A 19,309-nucleotide genomic window follows, 5' to 3' on the forward strand; every position below is an offset into this window, starting at 1 on the left:
GTGAGGATTTTTGAGCAGGATCAACAGTCTCTAGCAGTTTATTTTGTTCAAAGTCACTTTTTTCAGAATGATTTGTCCGGTTGATAATCAACTCATTATTACTTAATCATTACCAAGATGATTCACTCCGCAGAGCATCTGACTGATAACCGTCGGGCTCTCGCGTAACCGTCGGGCTCTAGCATTTGCAACTACTACGGATGATACGTTTCTGGTTCCAGCATTTGGGAGGCTTAGTCAGTGTTCTTATTTCCATGTTGCCCATTATCATCTTTCTACAAGAGTATATATTATACCTTCACTCGTAAATCTTTCTGTCTTGTTTCAACACATTGTTATCACATTCAGCACACTCTCACTACATTCTCAATTAATATGGCAGCCACGACCATTCTCGTAGTCGGTGCCACTGGAAAGCAAGGTGGTCAGGTCATGGCCGCCCTTCTCAATAGTGGAAGGTCACAGCTCTCCCTCCGCTTTCTCACGCGGAACGACTCTTCCCCCAGTGCGACCGAACTCATCTCCAAAGGTGCCACAGCTGTTGTAGGCAATCTTTCCGACCGCCAATCACTTCTCACAGCTCTCAAAGGCGTTGATCGAGCGTACCTTGTCACCGACGCCGGTGCGGGTGAAGAGAAGGAGGCGGAACTAGGTATCAATTTTGTTGAAGCTGCCAAGGAGGCTGGAGTATCACATATGGTCCTTTCCAGTGTATCTGCGGCGGACTTGGCGGAGGACGTGCCGCATTTCCGCTCTAAAGCTAAAGTAAGTCTTAGACCAAAACCTCAGTGCATCGCGCGAGTTGGCACTACTCCTCACCCGCTGTAGAGGCGCGATTGACCATGCACGTAGGTTGAGCGAAGTCTTCAGACCTCTGGAATGTCATACACAATCTTGCGCCCAGTTGCATTCATGGTACGCTTGTCAAAGATCTCACCCAGACTTTCTTGCTGAAGTGGTGATCATCTGTAGGACAACTTTCCAGTTGCTCCAGGGTTTGCTCGTTTCATGGTGGTCGGCATGTTCTATGCTGCTATTGGAGGACGCAAATGTCAGCTCATTTCCGTCAAAGATATTGGAATCTTTGGGGGAATGGCTTTACTTGACCCGGATTCTCCCCACTTTCACAATGCCATTTTAGATCTTTCAGGTGGCAATTACGACATCTCCGACGTTCGTCGTGCCGTATATGCAGCTCAAGGCAAAGGTCAGCCATGGTTTGCAACCTATACCCCCAAGCTTGTCCGTAGACTTCTGCCTTACGACTTCAGACAAATGATGATCTGTGAGTCTGCCCCCTGTCCCAATTCAGGGCAAGCTCCTAACGACATTTCAACAGATCTTGAGCTTGTGGGCTATCCTGACATCGATACTGCAAAACTACGGGAAATTTATCCAGATCTGATGACTTTGGAGCAGTACTTCCGACAAGATTTATAGAGGAACTTCTATAGGAGTGGGCCCTGCTTGGGAGATTTGTCTTGTATATATAGTACTGCTTCCTGGATTTCGAAATCAAGAAGAAACACGGTTGGGCGTTCAATGGGGCGCGAGATATGGTTGTTTAAAATGTATGGATATATGATGGCTTATAAAATCGCGATTTGTTACGGCATGTACTTCACATATTTGTTTCTGGAAAAATAATTCCCCTATATATCCACATTAGCCTATTGTGGCCCCAATATAGTCCAAAGTATGCATGAATAGAGTAAATATTGGCGGAGATGTGAGGGGATTTGTCATTTAATGTCCGGAGGAGGCGGCGTTCTGCAAGTGGTGGTATACCACCTATACGTATGGACGTTCCGATATCTTTTGTCATCAATGTATAGTTCAAAATCGGATATAGATGGCAATACCAAAGAGGTTCCCAGGGGCTGCCTGGTTGTGGAGATACATGTGTCTTTGTCGTTAGAAATCATGTATCGCACAGTACCAGTACATGACAGTCTGAACTTACATCATATTTTGGATCTTTTTCGAGTGCCTGAGCGCGAACTGGCAAATTATGGCAAAGTAGAAGTATAATAATAAACGAACAATATATTCGACAATGGGGGTGTAGCTCATTTGGCAGAGCGCGTCATTAGCATCTTCGCATTAGGTTCTGATTTGACGAGGTACTGGGTTCAATTCCCAGCTCCTCCAAAGTTTTTTGCTTTTTGTCGTAACGACGACTTTCTACAAGTGGGTACAAAGTTTCTTCTGCCCTCGCCCATTATAATGACGGTACTCTGGGCCCTTGCTATGTAGAGGAATATTGCTGGCTTTCCTTCTTCTCATTCAGTTACCACCTGTCACAATTCTCAAGACCCATATTCTTGAATGCAACCTCCTCTGGACAAACTTGTCGGCGTCAGGAATAATAATCAATAATGGGTCAGATATAACTTCTCTGACTCTACGGCTCGCGGTGCGAAAATGATAAATGGTGAAGGCTAGTGCGTTCAAGGCAGGTGACGGCGTTATCATAATTTATTTCGTATGTTTCATACAGACAATAAATTATTCACCTCAACATCATTTCTACAACATAAACTGGACTATTTGAATCCTGCTTTCATTCTTGACTTTCACAATCTTATTGGAAACAGTAGACGGCAGTACAAAGTTATATACTCCGCGTGGGATAATGTGACCTACCATCCAGCTACGGTAACGACCTGGTTTCATCCCCCGGCCGAACAATAACAAAAACCAGAGGCCTCCCCCACTTCCATCCTCTTTCCCAACTCAACCATTACATCACCATCCAGCAGCTCAACTGCTTCTCCAGATGCACTCAACTTATCGCTCTTGACAGGATCGATATCGCGCTCTTCCCATCAACCAAAATCGTCCGACAGGTGCCCGGAGTTGACGCCTTGTTCGAAAGTCCCCTCAGTGATCCCGAATGTTCTGGAGGCGCCACCGCAAGCCTTGGCGTTGATATGGAACGAGGCCAATCAAGGAGAACCGCAAAGCAAACCGGATTCGGACGAATCGACCAGGCCTTGATTTTTTTTGTTGTGGATTTTTTGGTACGGCTGGCTTGAGTTATTGGCGATTGTTTCTGTTCCTCAGCTCTCTCAATACATACGAAAACTCCGATACGTCCATGGATTCGTCCTCCGTTGTCGTGATTCTCCAAACACTGCCGATCGCAACATCAACCAGTCACGCATCGTCGAGTGGATCCGATTTCTCCTCGCCATCTGCCTGGCCAGCCATAGGAACCGTTTCAGAGACCGAATTATGCGGTTCGTCGAAGAAGAGATACAAATGGTTTCAGCATAAGGATGTTTGGATGCGAGCATGTCGATGGGCAGCAGTGATTGCGACGTCAATGATTGTCCCGGCTGGCGTGGTGATTCCTTTGACGTCTGTCGGGGTGTAGTGTGCGCATAACTTTTCTTCTGGACCTGTGATCAGCATCTATAATAAAAGCCTGGCTGTGCCTTAGGAAATTATATAATTATCAGTCTGTATACCTAAGTATTAATGCATTCGAAAAACATATGTATACACTCACTGCTCGTTCGTCCCTTCAAATGATGCGGCGGACAAGGAACGACGACGGAAAAGGAAAGAAAATGCCACATCATTGTAAAAGCCGAGGAGCCAATCACTTTCGCCGGGATTCCCCGTCTCTCTACAACAACTACATCTTCTCTTTCCACAAATTGCAACTCTCCACCACCACTCCCAAAATGGCCGCCGACAACATGACACAACAGAACGCCGCTGCACCCGTCGAGCAACAGCAAGAGACCTCAGGCTTCTTCTCCAGCTTCGTCTCTTACTTCGTCCCTACGTGAGTATAAAACCGGGCTTTGGGTGTGGGCCTAGGCAGTCAGACACTGTGATGGGAATGGACAGGGGAAGGAATGGGAAAGGGAATGGGAAAGGGGATGCAAAAGATGAAGTGAGAAAGGCGTTGCAAAATGGGTTATCAACTTGCCGTGGAAATGACGATTGGCCATTGACAATCCACACCCCGCCAATCGACTATCCAACAACGCATGCTGACCCACTTGCTTTCACAGTGCTCACGCCGACGACTCTGAGGAAGAAGAAAAGGAGGAACCCGCTGAGGAGGAAGAAGAGGAGGAGGAGGAGGACCCCGAGGACGTGAGTGTTCACCTTTTGCTCAGTCGCGTGCAAATGAACGAGTTGCTGACCGGTCGTAACCTCTTGCCCTCGTCCTGCCATTCATCCTTTCTCAATTTTACTATGAACAACAACGGTAATAGATCGCCCCTGCCATCCGAGAAGAGTGTGAGAAAAACGCTTGCGCTGAGCACGTCCATCACTTTGCGCACTGCCAGGAGAAGGTTGAGGCCGGCGAGGGTTTCCCGGGAGAGGACTGTGTTGAGGAGTTCTTCCACATCTTGCACTGTGTTGACGTAAGTTGTTTATCCAAGCTTTCGATATTTAAGAAGAAGAGAAATGAGGAAACTGATGATAAATGTAGGCCTGCGCAGCCCCCAAGATCTTCAAGAAGCTCGCGTAGATTCGCTAGATTCGACGTTGGGTTAGTGTGGATGGGGTTTCTTCCTTTTTAGCATAGGCGATGAAATAAATTCACATCATTGCTCTTCTGATCTCCCGATTGATTGCTGATTAGTTTGTAAGGATCGGTGAGGAACAAAATGGATGAGACTCGGCGTTGGAACTGCTGACTTCAATAGCTTCACCTATTCGTGTAGCTAATGATGACTATCACAGCATGGCATAGAAGGTCATCACATCTATCAAACATTCCTTATTCCAACGGCATACTCTCCAAAGTCTCTTCCAACCCCTGCCAAACACCGTTCAGTCTCTTTGTCCTTTCTTTCTGATCCTTCACGAAGTCCTTCCAACCCATGGTGCCCTGGGCAGCCTGCATCGAATGGAACACCACACTCAATTCGTGCCACATACAAGCTCTCACGAACACTCTTCTGGCTAATAGACGTTGGATTTCTGCAGTGTCTCTGTCGCTTTGGCTGGCAAGCTTATCGACTTCACCCTCCCATCCAGGCTTTTTTGCGGATTTGAGAGACTCGATCTTACTGAACCGGGAGTCTACCCTTTTTCGAAGAACATCGACATTGTCCAGTGACAGTTTGTTATGTCGGTAAAAAAGGGCATGGAATGACGAATAGAGATCGCGTTGTGACTTGAGAGATTCAATGTGTTTTTGTAATAATTGCACCTTGAATTTGCGTTAGCGATAACAAGTTGCAACTGAATTCTTGAGGACTACTCACTCCTTTTTCGAGCTCTTCACCAACACTGACCCATCCGTCACCAACATCTCCCCACCCCCTTCCTACTCCTTCACATAGTCCGCATTCCCTCGCTACTCCTCTCCCACTCTCACCGTCGTCACCTTGCACACTCCTCCAACAACATCTGGGCACCAACTCTCCAATACTTTGCGTGCTCATCGCCATTCTGGCGGCTTCAGCGGCTTGCACCTGCAACCTCACCAAGCTCCTTTCGGCCATCACCACTAATCGAGTATAATGCCCCAACATTGCCGGTAATCGTTCTCTCAAATTGTCAAGCTTGAGCTCGAGATCGGAAGGGATTGACATCTCTTGGGCCGTGGTCAACTTTTTGGAAAGTGATTCTTCGTCTGTGGAGACAGGGGTGCGCTTGCGCCACGATTCGAATGAGGACGAGGTGAGGAAAATGTTGAGGCATGCGTCGGTGCGGAGGACGGGGTGAGCAGTGAGAAAAGATAAGAGGCGAATCAAAGCTAGGCGACGAGCTTCAAGGAAAGCAGAAGACGCTATGAAATAATTAACACAGTTCTTATCAAGTAAAGCGCTTATGGACTCACGATTTATGCGCTTCGGCGGAAGAGGGGGCAATATACGGAAGGGCTATGGGATGACCGTCAGCTCACGATCAGTTAAGTAGGGAAAAGACGTACATATCGCTTCTCCAGAACATCCATCAACCACACGAAATCACTGTACCTCCTTGCCACAGGTCCTTCTCCTCTTTTCTGCCCTCTATATCAGTATACGATTTTCAAAGAATCAAGTGGGACCCACATCACTTTCTATCCGATATTTTTGCAAAAACCACCCTTCCTTCTCAGGTATGAGAGTCACCACTATCCGTTCTTGATCCTTCCACCATCTGTCCTCGGCGTTATCTACCATAGGATCAGTGGATCTGAAAGTGCTGTTATTCGCACTATACGTCGTGCCTTTATTGATAGTCCCATCCCAGGCGTTAAACCCAGTGGCCGCAGCAGTACTAGCAGCCACACCAGATGAGACTGACGGAGGATCAGAGGGTTTGAGCTTGGGTAAAGGGAGGTTGGAAAGGGAAAAGGAGAGTTTTTCAATTGAGATATCATTGGGATCAGGGGACGATTGGGCGAGTGAGACGAGGGCCAGAGCGCAGAAGAATTCGGGTCGAGTGAGAGTTGATTTATCTCGAGATGTAAGATGAATGATCTGTGAATCGTACCAAACATCACAGTGCAAGATTATGGCAGTCCATGATCAGCATTGGCGTACAACAGTAGCAGCAGTTGCGAAAAGCAAAGCGCGAATCATGGACGCACCTTTTCAACGACCACTGCAGGCAGCTTGCTAGTACCTAGTAATCGATGGACAGCAGCCAAGGATACCTCCCCAGTACCACTAGTATCTAGCTGGTCGAGCAAAGAGACGTACAGCGCAGGCGGATCGTCTGCCATAGTAGCCAACGTTAGTGTTTCGCTCGCAGCAATGTTCGCCGCCCGGACTACAAGCGCAAGCTGATGACCTGTACACTCACTGATTAACCCATTCAGCCCTTCTTCTTTATTGCCATTCGCAGCTATATTCCTGCCTTCAGATGCGGATGCAGTAGCCCTTGCAGGAGTTACACTCCCCGCCGGGCTGGGGGCGCTGCTCCAGGGATCCAGCTCCCCGAAGGCTGCACCAGCCGCAGCCGAATTTGACAGGGGGTCAGTATAGCTATAAGAACTGGCCATTGGTCGTGGCGCGTTAAACATGGCAGTACCGGTGGCGACGAAGACCTTTTGGACGGTGCGAACGAAGGGTACGATGGGGAATGCAACGGCAGCGATGAGTTCATCATTTATTGCGAGAGACGAGATCGGCGACGGCCGACGAAAAGCCGATGACGGTGATTGATGGATTGTGAGATGGCGTTTTGGTTGTTTACGCCTTAGAAGTATACAGACGCCAATTTGGATAACTTGTATATCAGCAGTAAAATGCCTCCTATACCTACAGAGACCCAGGAGAAGGGTCAAAAGCCTATACACAACCCATGGCTTGAAGTCCGCTCACTGTGGACCAACCAGGCGATTCAGGATGGCGATTTGAAGGCGCTCAGGAGGATATCTTCTCTACCTGGTGGCTTTGGTGGAGAAGAGGAACGAAAAAGGGCTTGGTGCGTCTAATCTATGAGTTATTGATCTGATGAATCATTCAGGGCCTTCTTGCTGGGAACGAGCAAACTTGACAGTGCTAGCAGCGAGGCTGGGCCGTCAAAACGTCCAGTAACTACCCAGCCAACACTGGCGAAGACGACTGAAGAGAAGCCGGAAATTGGGGAGGATAGCAAAAACAGTAGAGAGCCTCAACCTCATAAGGACGAAACTCAGGTTAAGTTGGATACTGATCGATCATTCGTAACTTACCCGAAAGGTATGGATGCAAGCTCTAAAGAGACCTGAAGATTATACTGATCATGTGTTACAGAGATAACTTCAGAAAACAAGCTAGCCATGCAAGAAGAGCTATATGATCTGATAGTCAATGTGCTGAGAAAATACCCTACATTAAGCTACTTCCAGGTGCGTCCTTTAGGCCTGGCATCGTGAACGATTACTGACCAATAGCAGGGATATCATGATATACTTTCCGTGTTCTATCTTACGTTCGTACCTGCGAAACAAGATATACGGCGCCCATCCTTCAGATTACGGAGGCAAACTCGAAGTCGGAGCAGGAGTGGCCGGGGTACACCCACCAACGTGCTGGAGGAGAAGGTGACAATAGAAGAGGAAAAATTCGAATTTGAATTGAAACCTGACGAAGAGCCGGGGCAAAAGAGGGATACTCAGAGTTGGCGAGAGCTCAGAAAATGTGCAGAATCGGTCAGCTTGAATAGGGTGCGAGACGCCATGGGCTCAGGCATGGAAGGGATGATGGCTCTTCTCCGGTAAGCTTCCCACAATGCGCGCTCGTCCTTATGCTGCTGAACTTTGCATCTTAGGATACTCAAAAGACTCCTCGCGCACGCGGATCCAGAGCTCTCTCATTTCTCTTCTCTCATTTCACCGGTGCCTACGCTGCCGTTCTTCGCCCTCTCATGGGTGCTCACATTGTTTTCTCATGATTGTGATTCATTAGCGCCTATTCAGCGAATGTTTGACTACCTTCTGGCTAGGAACCCTATCGCGGCTGTGTATCTTTCTGCTTCCGTAAGTGAAGCCTACTTCGTCTGGTTCATGAGCTGATCAATAACAGATTTTGATAAGCAAGAAACCACGGATGTTCGCATTGGCCAAGAAACTTGGACGCGAATATCAAGAAGACCCTTCACTCCTGCATCCTTTATTTGTCCGTCTCCCGCCGCTATACCCAGACACACCGTCCTCACCCAATCCTCAAACGTCTCCCTCAATCTCACCAAGCGAACTCGAGTTGCACAATCCCGATATAAACCCGTACTCTCCTATACGGCTCTCAGATATCTTCCAACTTGCAGACAGATTATTAGAAGAATATCCTTGGGATGGACCTCTGATACGAGGGAGGGAGATCATGGGTCCAGGAAGCGTAATGGTCACTTACGATCAAGAGTGGTCAGAAGAAGAATGGACGGCCGAAAAGGCCTTGAAATATGTGGATGTGGAGGTCGTTCAGCCCGGCGCGGCTGTCATGGACGAGGACGAATTAGTACCATCACCCACACCTCGAAGAGTGACCAACCCAGCTCTATGGGAAGTTTTGAAGAAGGTGAAGCCGAGTACATTAGTAGCATTAGGAGTGGTTTTCTTAGGTGTGGGCATGGCAGTGTATGGGGTCAAATTGGAAGGTAGGGGTGTGGTGACATGGAGAAGAGTAATAGTCGGGGTTTGGCGGGGTGCGCGGAAGGCCTATCAGGAGTCAAATTTGTATCCTGTCTAGTAATAATAGCATGGCAATTGTTGGAGCCATAATGAGGTACATCTTTGGTAAAATGTAATCACTACTACATCCCATCTGGTCGACAACATCACAACAAGTACGTACTCTTCTTTCTTTATTTACATACCTTTTGGCAGCCATACATTTCCCTTGCCAACTGCTTGATTGTTTTCGAGCATACCAGAGGAAACTAGTCCACAGATAGCATCACGAAGCAAGCAGCGTTCAAGGAAAAGCTTTGAAAGGCATACGCTGGCTCTCCCCTATAGGAGATTGTGTAGTGACGTGCGCAGAAATAACTCGCGTTATGCGGGGAAAAGGGGATCGGGAAGGTGGTTAGTCACCTTGAATGCCGGGGGCCGCTGTTCCGGCCTGGCCCGACTGAGGACACACATCGTCTGTGACATGACACCCCGAGCCGCACGTTTCCCATGCATATAAAGCATCCACAGCTGTCAATATCTCCATTTCTATTCCATTTCTTCCTTCGAATTTCTGTACACATCATAACAGGAAGCAAGGATGGCAGAGCTCACTAAAGAGAACCTCGATAAAGTCACAGGTGAGTACTGATTTACCTCCAGTCTTATTGAGGGATGCGATGGGAATGGCCTTGTCAGAACGATGTTCCGCCGGCCTTAACCCAGGACATGAACTGGCAACGCTCTTTGGCTATCTCTAGATGAGCAGAAGCAGGCGGGTACAGCCTTGTGCAGTGCTACAAACATGGCTTGGATGCTGGATGGCGCCCGGAGGGGCTTGATTGCCGGGCGTTCCCACACTTCCTACACTGTCCGCATCTATCACTACAAGTACTCCTTGTATTCCTCAAGACAGAGCTTCAGTTGTAGTATTTATCAAGGCCACATTCTTCCACATAAGATTGGCTGTGTTTTTGTTTAGATAGCTATCGAGCTTGTGGCTACTGCATCAAACGATGTACACTTGACGACCCGCCCGGCTTTGTATACCCATTCCGTGATATCATAATTGTTTCGTGTCGGCGTTTCTCCCGCTTTACCATCCCCATCCCCTCGCATGACTTATACAACCTTCAAAGCACAAGTTAACCCATTAATCAGCTTCCCCGGGCTCTTCTAGCCATGGTTCCCGCACCCCTTCTTTGCACCAACCCGAGATGTCGCGGCGATCCTCTCTGTCAGCTGGGCACCCCCACTCTTTCAAGCACGTCGATACCACCCAAATTGGTGTGCCTATCGTAACTCCCCGTAGGTTGATATTGATATACCAAGGTAACTAGCATAACTAATTGGCATGCATATGTAATTAGGCAAGGAACGTCCTGGGCACCAACGATCCCTCACCGGCTCTTACTTTCCCTCTCAGAAGGGTGGAATCGTCGATATGCCAGGAGAGTGGCCTATCGGGGATGAAAAGACTTGGCGGGAGGCTAAGAAAGCTATGGAAATTGATCAGGATAATCCCCAGGATGTGGCGAATACCATTGTTAGGCACGTGAACACGAGTTTGGGAAGGCAGGTTTACAACGTCGATGAGGTGAGCGAAAATTGCACACGATAGCCGGTGAAACAGGACTAACTGAGAGGCATAGGTCGCCGCTTACCAGGCAACAGCTTTGTCTGTCAGGGACCAACTTCTTGAGTACGTATAGTAAGGTGGATACCAATGAAGCGTGTGCTAAATGACGATGCAGCCGATGGAACCAGACCGCCGCGTAATCCTTTTCCACCCATACTCTGTATCCGATCTGACTGTCGTATAGCTACCATACCGCCAAGGCTCCCAAGCGCATTTACTACCTCTCCATCGAATGGCTCGTCGGGCGATCCCTCGACAATGCTGTGCTTAACCTGGGCATGAGGAACGTGTACGAAGAGGCGAACCGCAAGCTAGGCTTTAACTTTGAGGATCTTCTCAACGAAGAGAGAGATGCAGGTTTAGGCAATGGAGGTCTTGGTCGTTTGGCTGCTTGCTACGTATGCCCTGCATTCCCAACAACGCAACCAGAAGAGATGGCTGACTGTAATGAAGATCGACAGTATGGCGACTCTTAACCTCCCCGGTTGGGGTTATGGCCTGAGATACAACTATGGTATCTTTAAACAACTCATCTCCAACTCTGGCGAACAGCTTGAAGCGCCTGACCCATGGCTTGACCGTGAAAATGTGCGTCAAAGCTCTCCCCTGTTATCCCGTCTTATCTCCTTATTGACCCCCCGCACTTATCTTCTTATCAATTACGTTATCTGATAACATTCCACTGATAACTTTATTCTATCCTGTGTAGCCTTGGGAAATTGCCCGTCTTGATGTGACCTACCCCATCCGATTCTACGGCCGTGTTGATCCCATCCCCAACACCGATCGTGCTGTGTGGTCGGGGGGTATGGAGTGCTTGGCCGTGGCGTACGATACCCCTATCCCTGGTTATGGCACCAAGAACTGTGCAAATATCAGGTTGTGGAGTGCTAAACCCGTTCAAGGGTTCGACTTGAACTCTTTCAATGGTAAGGCTCTACTATTTTATTGGAGGTGATCACTGGTAGGCTGATGTGCCATACAGCGGGTAACTACGAGGCCAGTGTTGCCGCAAGCAGTGAGGTCGAGAACATTGTACGTTGTAAACACTGCTTCCCATGTCAACGCGTGGGAACTAACAATGTACTCAGACCCGGGTCCTTTACCCCAATGACAACATGTATGCTGGTAAGAAGCTTCGAGTGATGCAGCAGTACCGTAAGTTTGGATCTTACAATTATCTTACGTTAACATGTGGCTCATACAAATGCTCTTTCCAGTTTGGGTCAGCGCCTCTCTCCAAGACATGCTCCGCCGCTTCACCAAGCTTGATCTTCCATGGACCGAGCTCCCCGATTACGTCTGTATCCAGATGAACGACACGCACCCAACTCTTGCCATTCCCGAACTATTGAGAATTTTGATCGATGAAGAAAAATTGGACTACAACACTGCCTGGAAGATTACCCAGAAGGTGTTCGCCTACACCAAGTAAGCTCTTTTTGGTAACTAATTTTGGTGGATGCTGATACAAGGTAGCCACACTGTCTTGCCTGAGGCTCTTGAGAGGTGGCAGCTTGATCTTTTCGAAGAGCTTTTGCCTAGGCATTTGCAGATCATCTACAGGATTAACTTGTATGTCTTCTTCGCGTTGCCTAACTTGACAGTGAAACTGATTACTTGTTAAATAGTGATTTCCTTGGTCTTGTGGCGAAGCGATGGCCCGTAAGTTCATATGCTTGATCGAAAACGCAAATACTGACAATACGTTTAGGGTGACATGGACCGTATCCGCCGAATGAGCATTATCGAAGGTGCGTCGTCAACATTTTCCTGATGAAGATGTGGCTGATACCTGCAACAGAGGGATCCCCCAAATACGTTCGCATGGCCTATCTCGCCATTGTCACATCATTCAAGATCAACGGTGTTGCCGAGTTGCATAGTCAGTTGTTGCAAGCCACCATCTTTAGAGACTTTGTAGAATTTAAGGGCAGAGATGCGTTTACTAATGTAAGTCCACCAACGACGCTCTTATCGTGTCGCACTAACGGAGATGTGCGTGTATAGGTGACCAACGGTATCACTCCTCGTCGGTGAGCCCATATTATTTTTCACCTCTTAAGCGTAGCGCTCACACCCCGTAGATGGCTCCTCCAGTGCAACCCCGAGCTTGCCGCTCTTATTACCCACACTCTCGGCTCCGACGATTGGGCCACTAACCTCAAGCTTCTCAAGAACCTCTTGCCAATGGCTGACAATGCCGACTTCAGGAAGGCATTCACCAACATCAAGATGGACAACAAGAACCGTGTAAGTAATTTATTGTCATAATTGTTGGTGCAACTGACTAAGTACACAATGTCTTGATAGCTTGCTTCACTTATCGAGGCTGAATTGGGTATTACGTTGAACATTGACAGTGTGTTTATGACCCAAATTAAGCGTTTGCACGAGGTTTGTCCAACTCGATCTTTGAGAGTCGCCACTTGTGCCTGACATTTTATCTAGTATAAACGTCAAACTCTTAACCTCTTCGGTGTCATCTACCGCTACCTTCGCATCAAGCAAGCTTCTCCTGAGGAACGCAAGAAGATCACCAAGCACACTGCCATTTTCGCTGGTAAAGCCGCTCCCGGCTACTACGTTGCCAAGTTGGTCATCCGTTTGATCAATAACGTCGCCCGAGTGGTCAACGATGATCCCGATGTCGGTGACATCTTGAAGGTCGTCTTTATCCCCGATTACAGTGTGTCAATTGCTGAGGTCTTGGTACCCGCTTCAGACGTCAGTGTGCAGATTAGTACCGCAGGTACGGAGGCGAGTGGTACAAGTAACATGAAGTTGGCGTTAAACGGTGCTTTGTTGCTGGGCACGGTAGATGGTGCCAACGTCGGTACGTTCTAATTTCCTCAATGTGACAGGAACTCCTCCACTAATGCCATAGGCAGAGATCGCTGAAGACGCCGGGGAAGATCAGTCATTCCTCTTTGGGCACCTTGCCGAACAGGTCGATGAGGTGCGCTACGCTAATACCTACCAGCCTACCCCTCTCGAGCAGCGTTCTCCTGAACTTGCACAGACGTTCAAGGCGATTGAGGCGGGTACTTTCGGAGATGGTGCTATCTATGCGCCGTTGTTGAAGACGGTTTATGAGCACGATTACTATCTAGTACGCTGTGTTCCTCCTTTCAAATGTAAAGCTCAGGCTAATGGTGCTGTTAGGTATCCAACGACTTCGGTTCTTATCTCTCTGCCGAAAAGCTCATGGATGAGTGCTATGACTCGGACAAGACAGAATGGACGCGGAAGTCGATCATCACCGCCTTCAACATGGGAGATTTCAGCAGTGACAGGTCGGTCCAGGACTATGCGGATGGTATCTGGAGTGTAGAACCTTGCGAAGTTCCAGAAGATTTTTCAATCTAGATCGATATTGGGTTGATAGATTATTGACCGCAATGGTCATGCCATATGTTTCATAGTAGGAATTGAGTCAAGCCTGGAATTTGCGTGTTTTGGTAGAAAAAGTACTTGCTCTGTAGAAACAAAGAAATGAATTGTCCTGAAATACGTACCTGGATACATATCAGTCAGCCACACCACGATGATAAAGACTACAGACAGTATGTACATCCTGATAAGGCGCCCCTTGACGCCGAATATACAACTGGCAACCAGTGCCGCAAATCACCATCGGTTCCTCAAGCCGTCTTACGGCTTATCCACCAGTAACACCTGATACATCATTTCCACATGTTCCGTTTTTCTCTTCTTGACGCCAGGGATGGATATCCTTTCTAGCGACTCATCACCTATCATTACTTTCCGCTTATGCGGGCAGAAAAATCGTCGCGGCTTGGCATTTGCGTGAGAAGGAAGTGTATAGGCAGGGTTGAGGACCAGCAGGGAAGCCAAGTGACCTTTGCGGATTTTAGGAATTATTGGGGGGCATGTGGCCTCTTCTAAAGATGATGTTGGCCGCACCTCACTTTCAAGCTCGTTTGCGACTAGAAAATGGTAAGTCACGCACAGAAGGCTAGACACCGGGACCTACATGGAGGGCTTAAGTGCGCCTCGCTGAGACCTGCCTCGATTATATGTTGGGGTTTTTCAACAGTCTCCACATCATCCTCTGCATTTAAAGGAGGTTCTGCTAAAAGCTGAGAGACTTCGTTTTCTTCAGGGTTGGCCTTTGCATCGGTGATAACTACAAGGTCACTCATTAGGACAACTACGTCGCTGGTGATATAGTTCGAAAAGGCTTACGTGCAGTGACTGTTTCAGCGGGCTCGTCAGGCTGTTCAGGCTCTGCGCCCTCTTTGACAGACTCTCCAGGGTGGCCTTGTCCATTTTCATTTTGAACATCGCTGGCTACTTCTGTTGTGGACAAGATTTCTCTAGCTTCCTGTGGTTGTTCAGGTTCGACTGTCGTCTTGTCGATTGAAGCCTCAGTAGATTCCGGTCCTATGACCTCAATAGCTTCACGCCCATGGCTCTGTCCATGTTCCTCATTACCTGTCTGGGCCCCTTCGGCTGATGGGCGACTTTCCGTAGAGTTTTGTAGAGGCTGCTCTAGTTCTTCAGCAGCCTTCTCCATAGAATTCCCCAGCTCTGTTCGCTGGTCCTCTCCCGCATTTCCATCGTTTGCACCTTTCTGGTCAGATTCCGGATCCTTTTGAACGACGTCAGTTGATGACGAGGTTTCTCCAGGTCCTTCGAGATCCTCCTGGGCATCCAATGCTTTACCTGGCAAGCCGCCTTCCTCGACGATCTTTGCTCCATTTATTTGCTCAGCCGAGTTACCACCTTCATTGGTCACTTCTTTTTGCCTTGCCTGTATTGACGATATTGCATTATTCTTGGCTCCTTGAATTCCTCCCTCGTCCTTTGCAAATATTTCTGTACGTTTTTCAAGAGACACTCTCCTGGTAGGTATCACTATGAAACCGTTAACATTCAAGTGAGCTGTTCAAAGCAGCGAACCTACCACTTGCTTTGGATGGTGTTGGGCTTGGTCCTGCTATTGGATCAGAGCTCAAACCATCCACTACATCCTGGTCATATGCTTCTTCATTTACGAAACTTGATTGATCCGCTTTCGCCTGCCCTTTGTCTAACAAATCCCCTCCTTCCGTCTCTCCAATGCTATTTTTCTTTAACACTTCCCCTTTCAGCAGTTCAACAGCTACTTTTTCCCTTTCATCATTCCCTTTGTCTTCTTGAATCTCCGTTGTACTCGTTATAAGCAGAGTCGAGGGTAAGATCGTGGGTGAAGAAAGGGCGGATGGTAAGGGGCTAGAGGAGAGTGGTGACCCTATACTGACGACTTCCGCGCCAATTTCTCGGGACATATCCAGTCGCAGCTAATGCGGGGTAATCAAAAGGGCCGGTATACTTGATTAAAGAAGAATTAACCCCGTAGGATGGAGAACGAAAGAAGGATGGCTCTAGCCTTCTTGCGATTTCGTTGGTGTCTCAAACGCGTCGTATCAAAACACGAGGACAGGTCCCCCAAGCAAGGCTGAAAAAAGGGGGTTATAAAACAAGTGGATGTGCAAAATCTCGATGAGGGTGTTCGAGTTAGCTGATAACGATGGGAAAGTATGCTCAAATGAAGGAGTCAAATTTTTCGCAGAACCAAGATGAGTAAAATTGGGTGCAGAAGATCATTTGGTCAGAACTGAAAAATGAACGACATCGGCCAACTCGCCAACCGCCCTGAAAAACACAACAAGTTGCATAGGTGGAGAGATTGACGAAGTCGTTGGCATGCTATTTGGGTACATTCTGGATCGAAATACACATACTTAATTTTACCTTCTCTTTCACCCTCCTCTTAATATACCAATAATGGGACATGGAGGCCACACTAGTCTATACTTTGCCAACCGCAGCTTTTCTTTTCAGGGCAGCCTCATGAATTTCCTTCAACTTCTTTGGGTCGGCATTCCCATGTAGCTGGGCACGCTCCTCTTGAGTCAAGTGCTCATCAAGTTCTGCATAAGAACATTAGATCTCCTCAGCATTACCTCGATAACAGTGACTTACCGAGGATGTCTCGCCATGAGTGGTCACCTTCTTTCTTTTGACTAAACTCGTCAGGGGGATTGGAATTGGCACCAGCCAACAAGGCACCTCCGACTAAGAGTCCAACAGTGAGGCCTAGAGCAAGTTGTTAGTAATGATAACTTCTGAAAATATCTTTTTGACTAACCTTGAGCCCACATACGGGCTTGCACTACCTTCTGAGCTGTAGTCTGATAAGGGTTTCTGGCGACGATGCCGAAAGCTAAACCTAAGGACCCGACCCAACTAAACGACCCAACAGTCAGTACAGAGTACCTTGGATCAATTAAAGCACACTCACGCGGCACTGATAAGACTGTATTTGTGATTTCCGACCCAATTCTTGGCCTTTTCCATTTGTGTCATCTTTCCCCACCTTTCTGACTGCCTCTCTATGTTGCGCTCAATTTCCTTCTGGCCGACACCAGACCATTGTGCCCGCTCATACGCCAGACCAGCTCTCTCGGCAGAGATGAACATACAAGGAATACTGATGACTACTCCGCCAAATGCTTTCGCAGGGAGGGGTAAAGAGCGAAATGTGGGTGAACGCTTAGTTAAAACGAAGTATGATGTTCCAGTGATGGCGGCAGCAAGCAACGCTCCTCGAAAACCACCTTTCAGAGTTTCGTTGTAATAGACTTTCATGTCATCTTGAGTGGAACTGGAAATGGGGGCCTAACAAGTGGAAGTCAGAAGTGCGCTTGTTGACTATGATTATGTCGTGGGAGAAGTTACCTTCATGATAGCTGGCGATTGATTATATTGATGGGTATGGGTAACTGGTTGAGCAATCGAATGAGCGTAACTGCCAGCAGAGATGGGGTCTTTTTATAGCTGACGTGCGGCTATACGACTATGCGAATGGATATGAGGGATTTTCAAAGCCCGTTGCTATAAGGCTATCGTAGATGGTCTTTTCGTCCATTATCATTGTACTTTCCTCGCCTGATTATGGGAGAATCGTCCATGTCGTCATGCCGAGCGGGTCTCCAAAAGTTACCGCCGCAGCAACTTCCGTCATACTCCAGTCTACACCGACAAGACCATTCCGTCCGTCACCCGGCCGTCGGCCAATCCCCGCCGAATGATGAGTAACACCGAAATTTGATATCAGCAGGCTTTGAGATGTTGAACGATATCATTTGAGATCCTGTTTTTCTTTGAGCTATCAATCCTTTCGTCACTCCGTCCTTCGTTTCTTTGACATATTATCAACACGGTTCGTGGGGCTATACCGCTATACGCACGAAACATTTGAGATATGCTTAGTCCTAATTAGTGCTTACATCGTAATCTTTAAACATGCAGTTCACGTGCATTGAATAAGAGGCGAAGGGAAATCTAATTTATTTTTTTTTACCTACTTTAATTTTTGGAGTGATCGTACCATTACTATTAGTATGAGAAGAAGATACAACATCAGTCATGTGAGATAATTGTTCCCAATCTCTTGAGAACATCACTCCCCACCTTCACCTATTACAACAACCTTCAAGAATCTCGAATGTTTTTTTTTTTCCCGCTAGGCGTTAAATTGTAAATAATAATCCTCATCATCGGCCCCTGTTGTTCAGACCTGACTATGGGAACATCCTATCAATGCTAGGGATCAAGAAGCCATTGACCAAAGGAAGTGAGGTATTTGCCGTCATGGAGGTTGTTACCTTGCGCAACACTGCGCTGCAACAAGGACAACCATTGATCATTGATCAGCTGCATGCAATTATCGAGGAAGAAACACGATGGTTGTTGTCGTCTGCTGATGTGATACAGTTGTTAGAGACTATCCAGTCCACAGTTTGCATGCTTTCTATTGTTAAACAATTGCTCGCTGCAACCGATAGACGAAGCTCATTCAATGGCTATTACTATTCCTTGCGATTGAGCTTCGAGTAGATTAAACTTGGATAAAAAATACATTCGCAGTTGCAAGCTATCTTCTGGAACAAAATATTCGACGTTCAGTAATGTTCGTGTAGCAAATGGCCATCTAGTGATCAGCCATCATGTTCCTGGAAACGCAATGTAAGAGAATTCAGACCGCACCTTATATTGTGCACATAATAGTGATTAGATCTGACTTACCTCATGAGGTGACCGCCAGCAGTAGCCTCTTCTTGTCCACAAAGGCAACTTATATAATGTGCCTCTTTGAACAGTTTCCCTTGCTGTCAAGACCCATCAGTAGATTACAGTCCCAACATTGGAGAAGGATGTTTGTCGAAAAGGATAAGTTGAAGGGAAGGGAGACAGGCCGAGTAGAGGGGGGCGGCTGGATTGTATATAAACCTCTTCATACCCTTTCGAAGATCCCTTATGGATCAATCCTCATATGTATTAGACGTATATCATATGCCTTCACCTTCAACACGTCTGCCGGTCATATCCATACCGACTACCGTACCTGCCTCTTACCCGGCCAGCCTTACACTTGCTCACAGACAGATGCTTTGTGGGTAAGCTGGGCCCCCAAAGTCAGTACATATAGAATTACAGTACTGTACAAGTTTTACATATAAGTCATCTTATTGATAATGCGCGACAAATCAACGACAGCACAGCAATGAGCATCCTCACTCACCAACAACAAGCAACATCCC

General features: G+C 47.5%; 7 protein-coding genes across 7 annotated transcripts; 4 read left to right on the top strand and 3 right to left on the bottom strand.

The window, feature by feature from the left end:
- Positions 1-375: 375 nt before the first annotated feature.
- Positions 376-1,440, top strand: CNBF1230 (hypothetical protein; the record flags this gene model as incomplete). Its single annotated transcript, XM_769866.1, has 4 exons — positions 376-765; positions 853-915; positions 973-1,285; positions 1,340-1,440. The coding sequence occupies 4 exons, from the start codon at positions 376-378 to the stop codon at positions 1,438-1,440; spliced, it is 867 nt and encodes a 288-aa protein (XP_774959.1).
- A 2,060-nt stretch (positions 1,441-3,500) lies between these two features.
- On the top strand, positions 3,501-4,495 carry CNBF1240 (hypothetical protein; the record flags this gene model as incomplete). Its single annotated transcript, XM_769867.1, has 4 exons — positions 3,501-3,796; positions 4,029-4,113; positions 4,236-4,388; positions 4,457-4,495. The coding sequence occupies 4 exons, from the start codon at positions 3,501-3,503 to the stop codon at positions 4,493-4,495; spliced, it is 573 nt and encodes a 190-aa protein (XP_774960.1).
- A 252-nt stretch (positions 4,496-4,747) lies between these two features.
- CNBF1250 (hypothetical protein) lies at positions 4,748-6,988 on the bottom strand (the record flags this gene model as incomplete). Its single annotated transcript, XM_769868.1, has 7 exons — positions 4,748-5,182; positions 5,238-5,764; positions 5,816-5,858; positions 5,909-5,983; positions 6,033-6,443; positions 6,554-6,681; positions 6,769-6,988. The coding sequence occupies 7 exons, from the start codon at positions 6,986-6,988 to the stop codon at positions 4,748-4,750; spliced, it is 1,839 nt and encodes a 612-aa protein (XP_774961.1).
- Positions 6,989-7,213: 225 nt separating this feature from the next.
- On the top strand, positions 7,214-9,137 carry CNBF1260 (hypothetical protein; the record flags this gene model as incomplete). The annotated part of the gene is made up of 6 exons (XM_769869.1): positions 7,214-7,392; positions 7,435-7,649; positions 7,704-7,798; positions 7,847-8,166; positions 8,221-8,428; positions 8,475-9,137. 6 exons carry the CDS (start codon positions 7,214-7,216, stop codon positions 9,135-9,137), a joined length of 1,680 nt encoding a protein of 559 aa, XP_774962.1.
- Positions 9,138-9,659: 522 nt separating this feature from the next.
- On the top strand, positions 9,660-14,066 carry CNBF1270 (hypothetical protein; the record flags this gene model as incomplete). Its single annotated transcript, XM_769870.1, has 21 exons — positions 9,660-9,699; positions 10,220-10,366; positions 10,429-10,655; positions 10,711-10,760; positions 10,813-10,833; positions 10,882-11,095; positions 11,151-11,285; positions 11,407-11,626; positions 11,683-11,732; positions 11,789-11,855; positions 11,918-12,128; positions 12,177-12,272; positions 12,329-12,362; positions 12,412-12,451; positions 12,502-12,650; positions 12,708-12,733; positions 12,785-12,950; positions 13,011-13,094; positions 13,149-13,533; positions 13,589-13,809; positions 13,863-14,066. The coding sequence occupies 21 exons, from the start codon at positions 9,660-9,662 to the stop codon at positions 14,064-14,066; spliced, it is 2,787 nt and encodes a 928-aa protein (XP_774963.1).
- Positions 14,067-14,351: 285 nt separating this feature from the next.
- CNBF1280 (hypothetical protein) lies at positions 14,352-15,991 on the bottom strand (the record flags this gene model as incomplete). The annotated part of the gene is made up of 4 exons (XM_769871.1): positions 14,352-14,647; positions 14,695-14,847; positions 14,907-15,578; positions 15,628-15,991. The coding sequence occupies 4 exons, from the start codon at positions 15,989-15,991 to the stop codon at positions 14,352-14,354; spliced, it is 1,485 nt and encodes a 494-aa protein (XP_774964.1).
- A 523-nt stretch (positions 15,992-16,514) lies between these two features.
- On the bottom strand, positions 16,515-17,354 carry CNBF1290 (hypothetical protein; the record flags this gene model as incomplete). Its single annotated transcript, XM_769872.1, has 4 exons — positions 16,515-16,636; positions 16,689-16,802; positions 16,855-16,952; positions 17,008-17,354. The coding sequence occupies 4 exons, from the start codon at positions 17,352-17,354 to the stop codon at positions 16,515-16,517; spliced, it is 681 nt and encodes a 226-aa protein (XP_774965.1).
- Positions 17,355-19,309: the final 1,955 nt, after the last annotated feature.

The sequence above is a fragment of the Cryptococcus neoformans genome, chromosome 6 (genome assembly GCF_000149385.1).
Source record: "Cryptococcus neoformans var. neoformans B-3501A chromosome 6, whole genome shotgun sequence".
Lineage (NCBI taxonomy): Eukaryota > Fungi > Basidiomycota > Tremellomycetes > Tremellales > Cryptococcaceae > Cryptococcus > Cryptococcus deneoformans.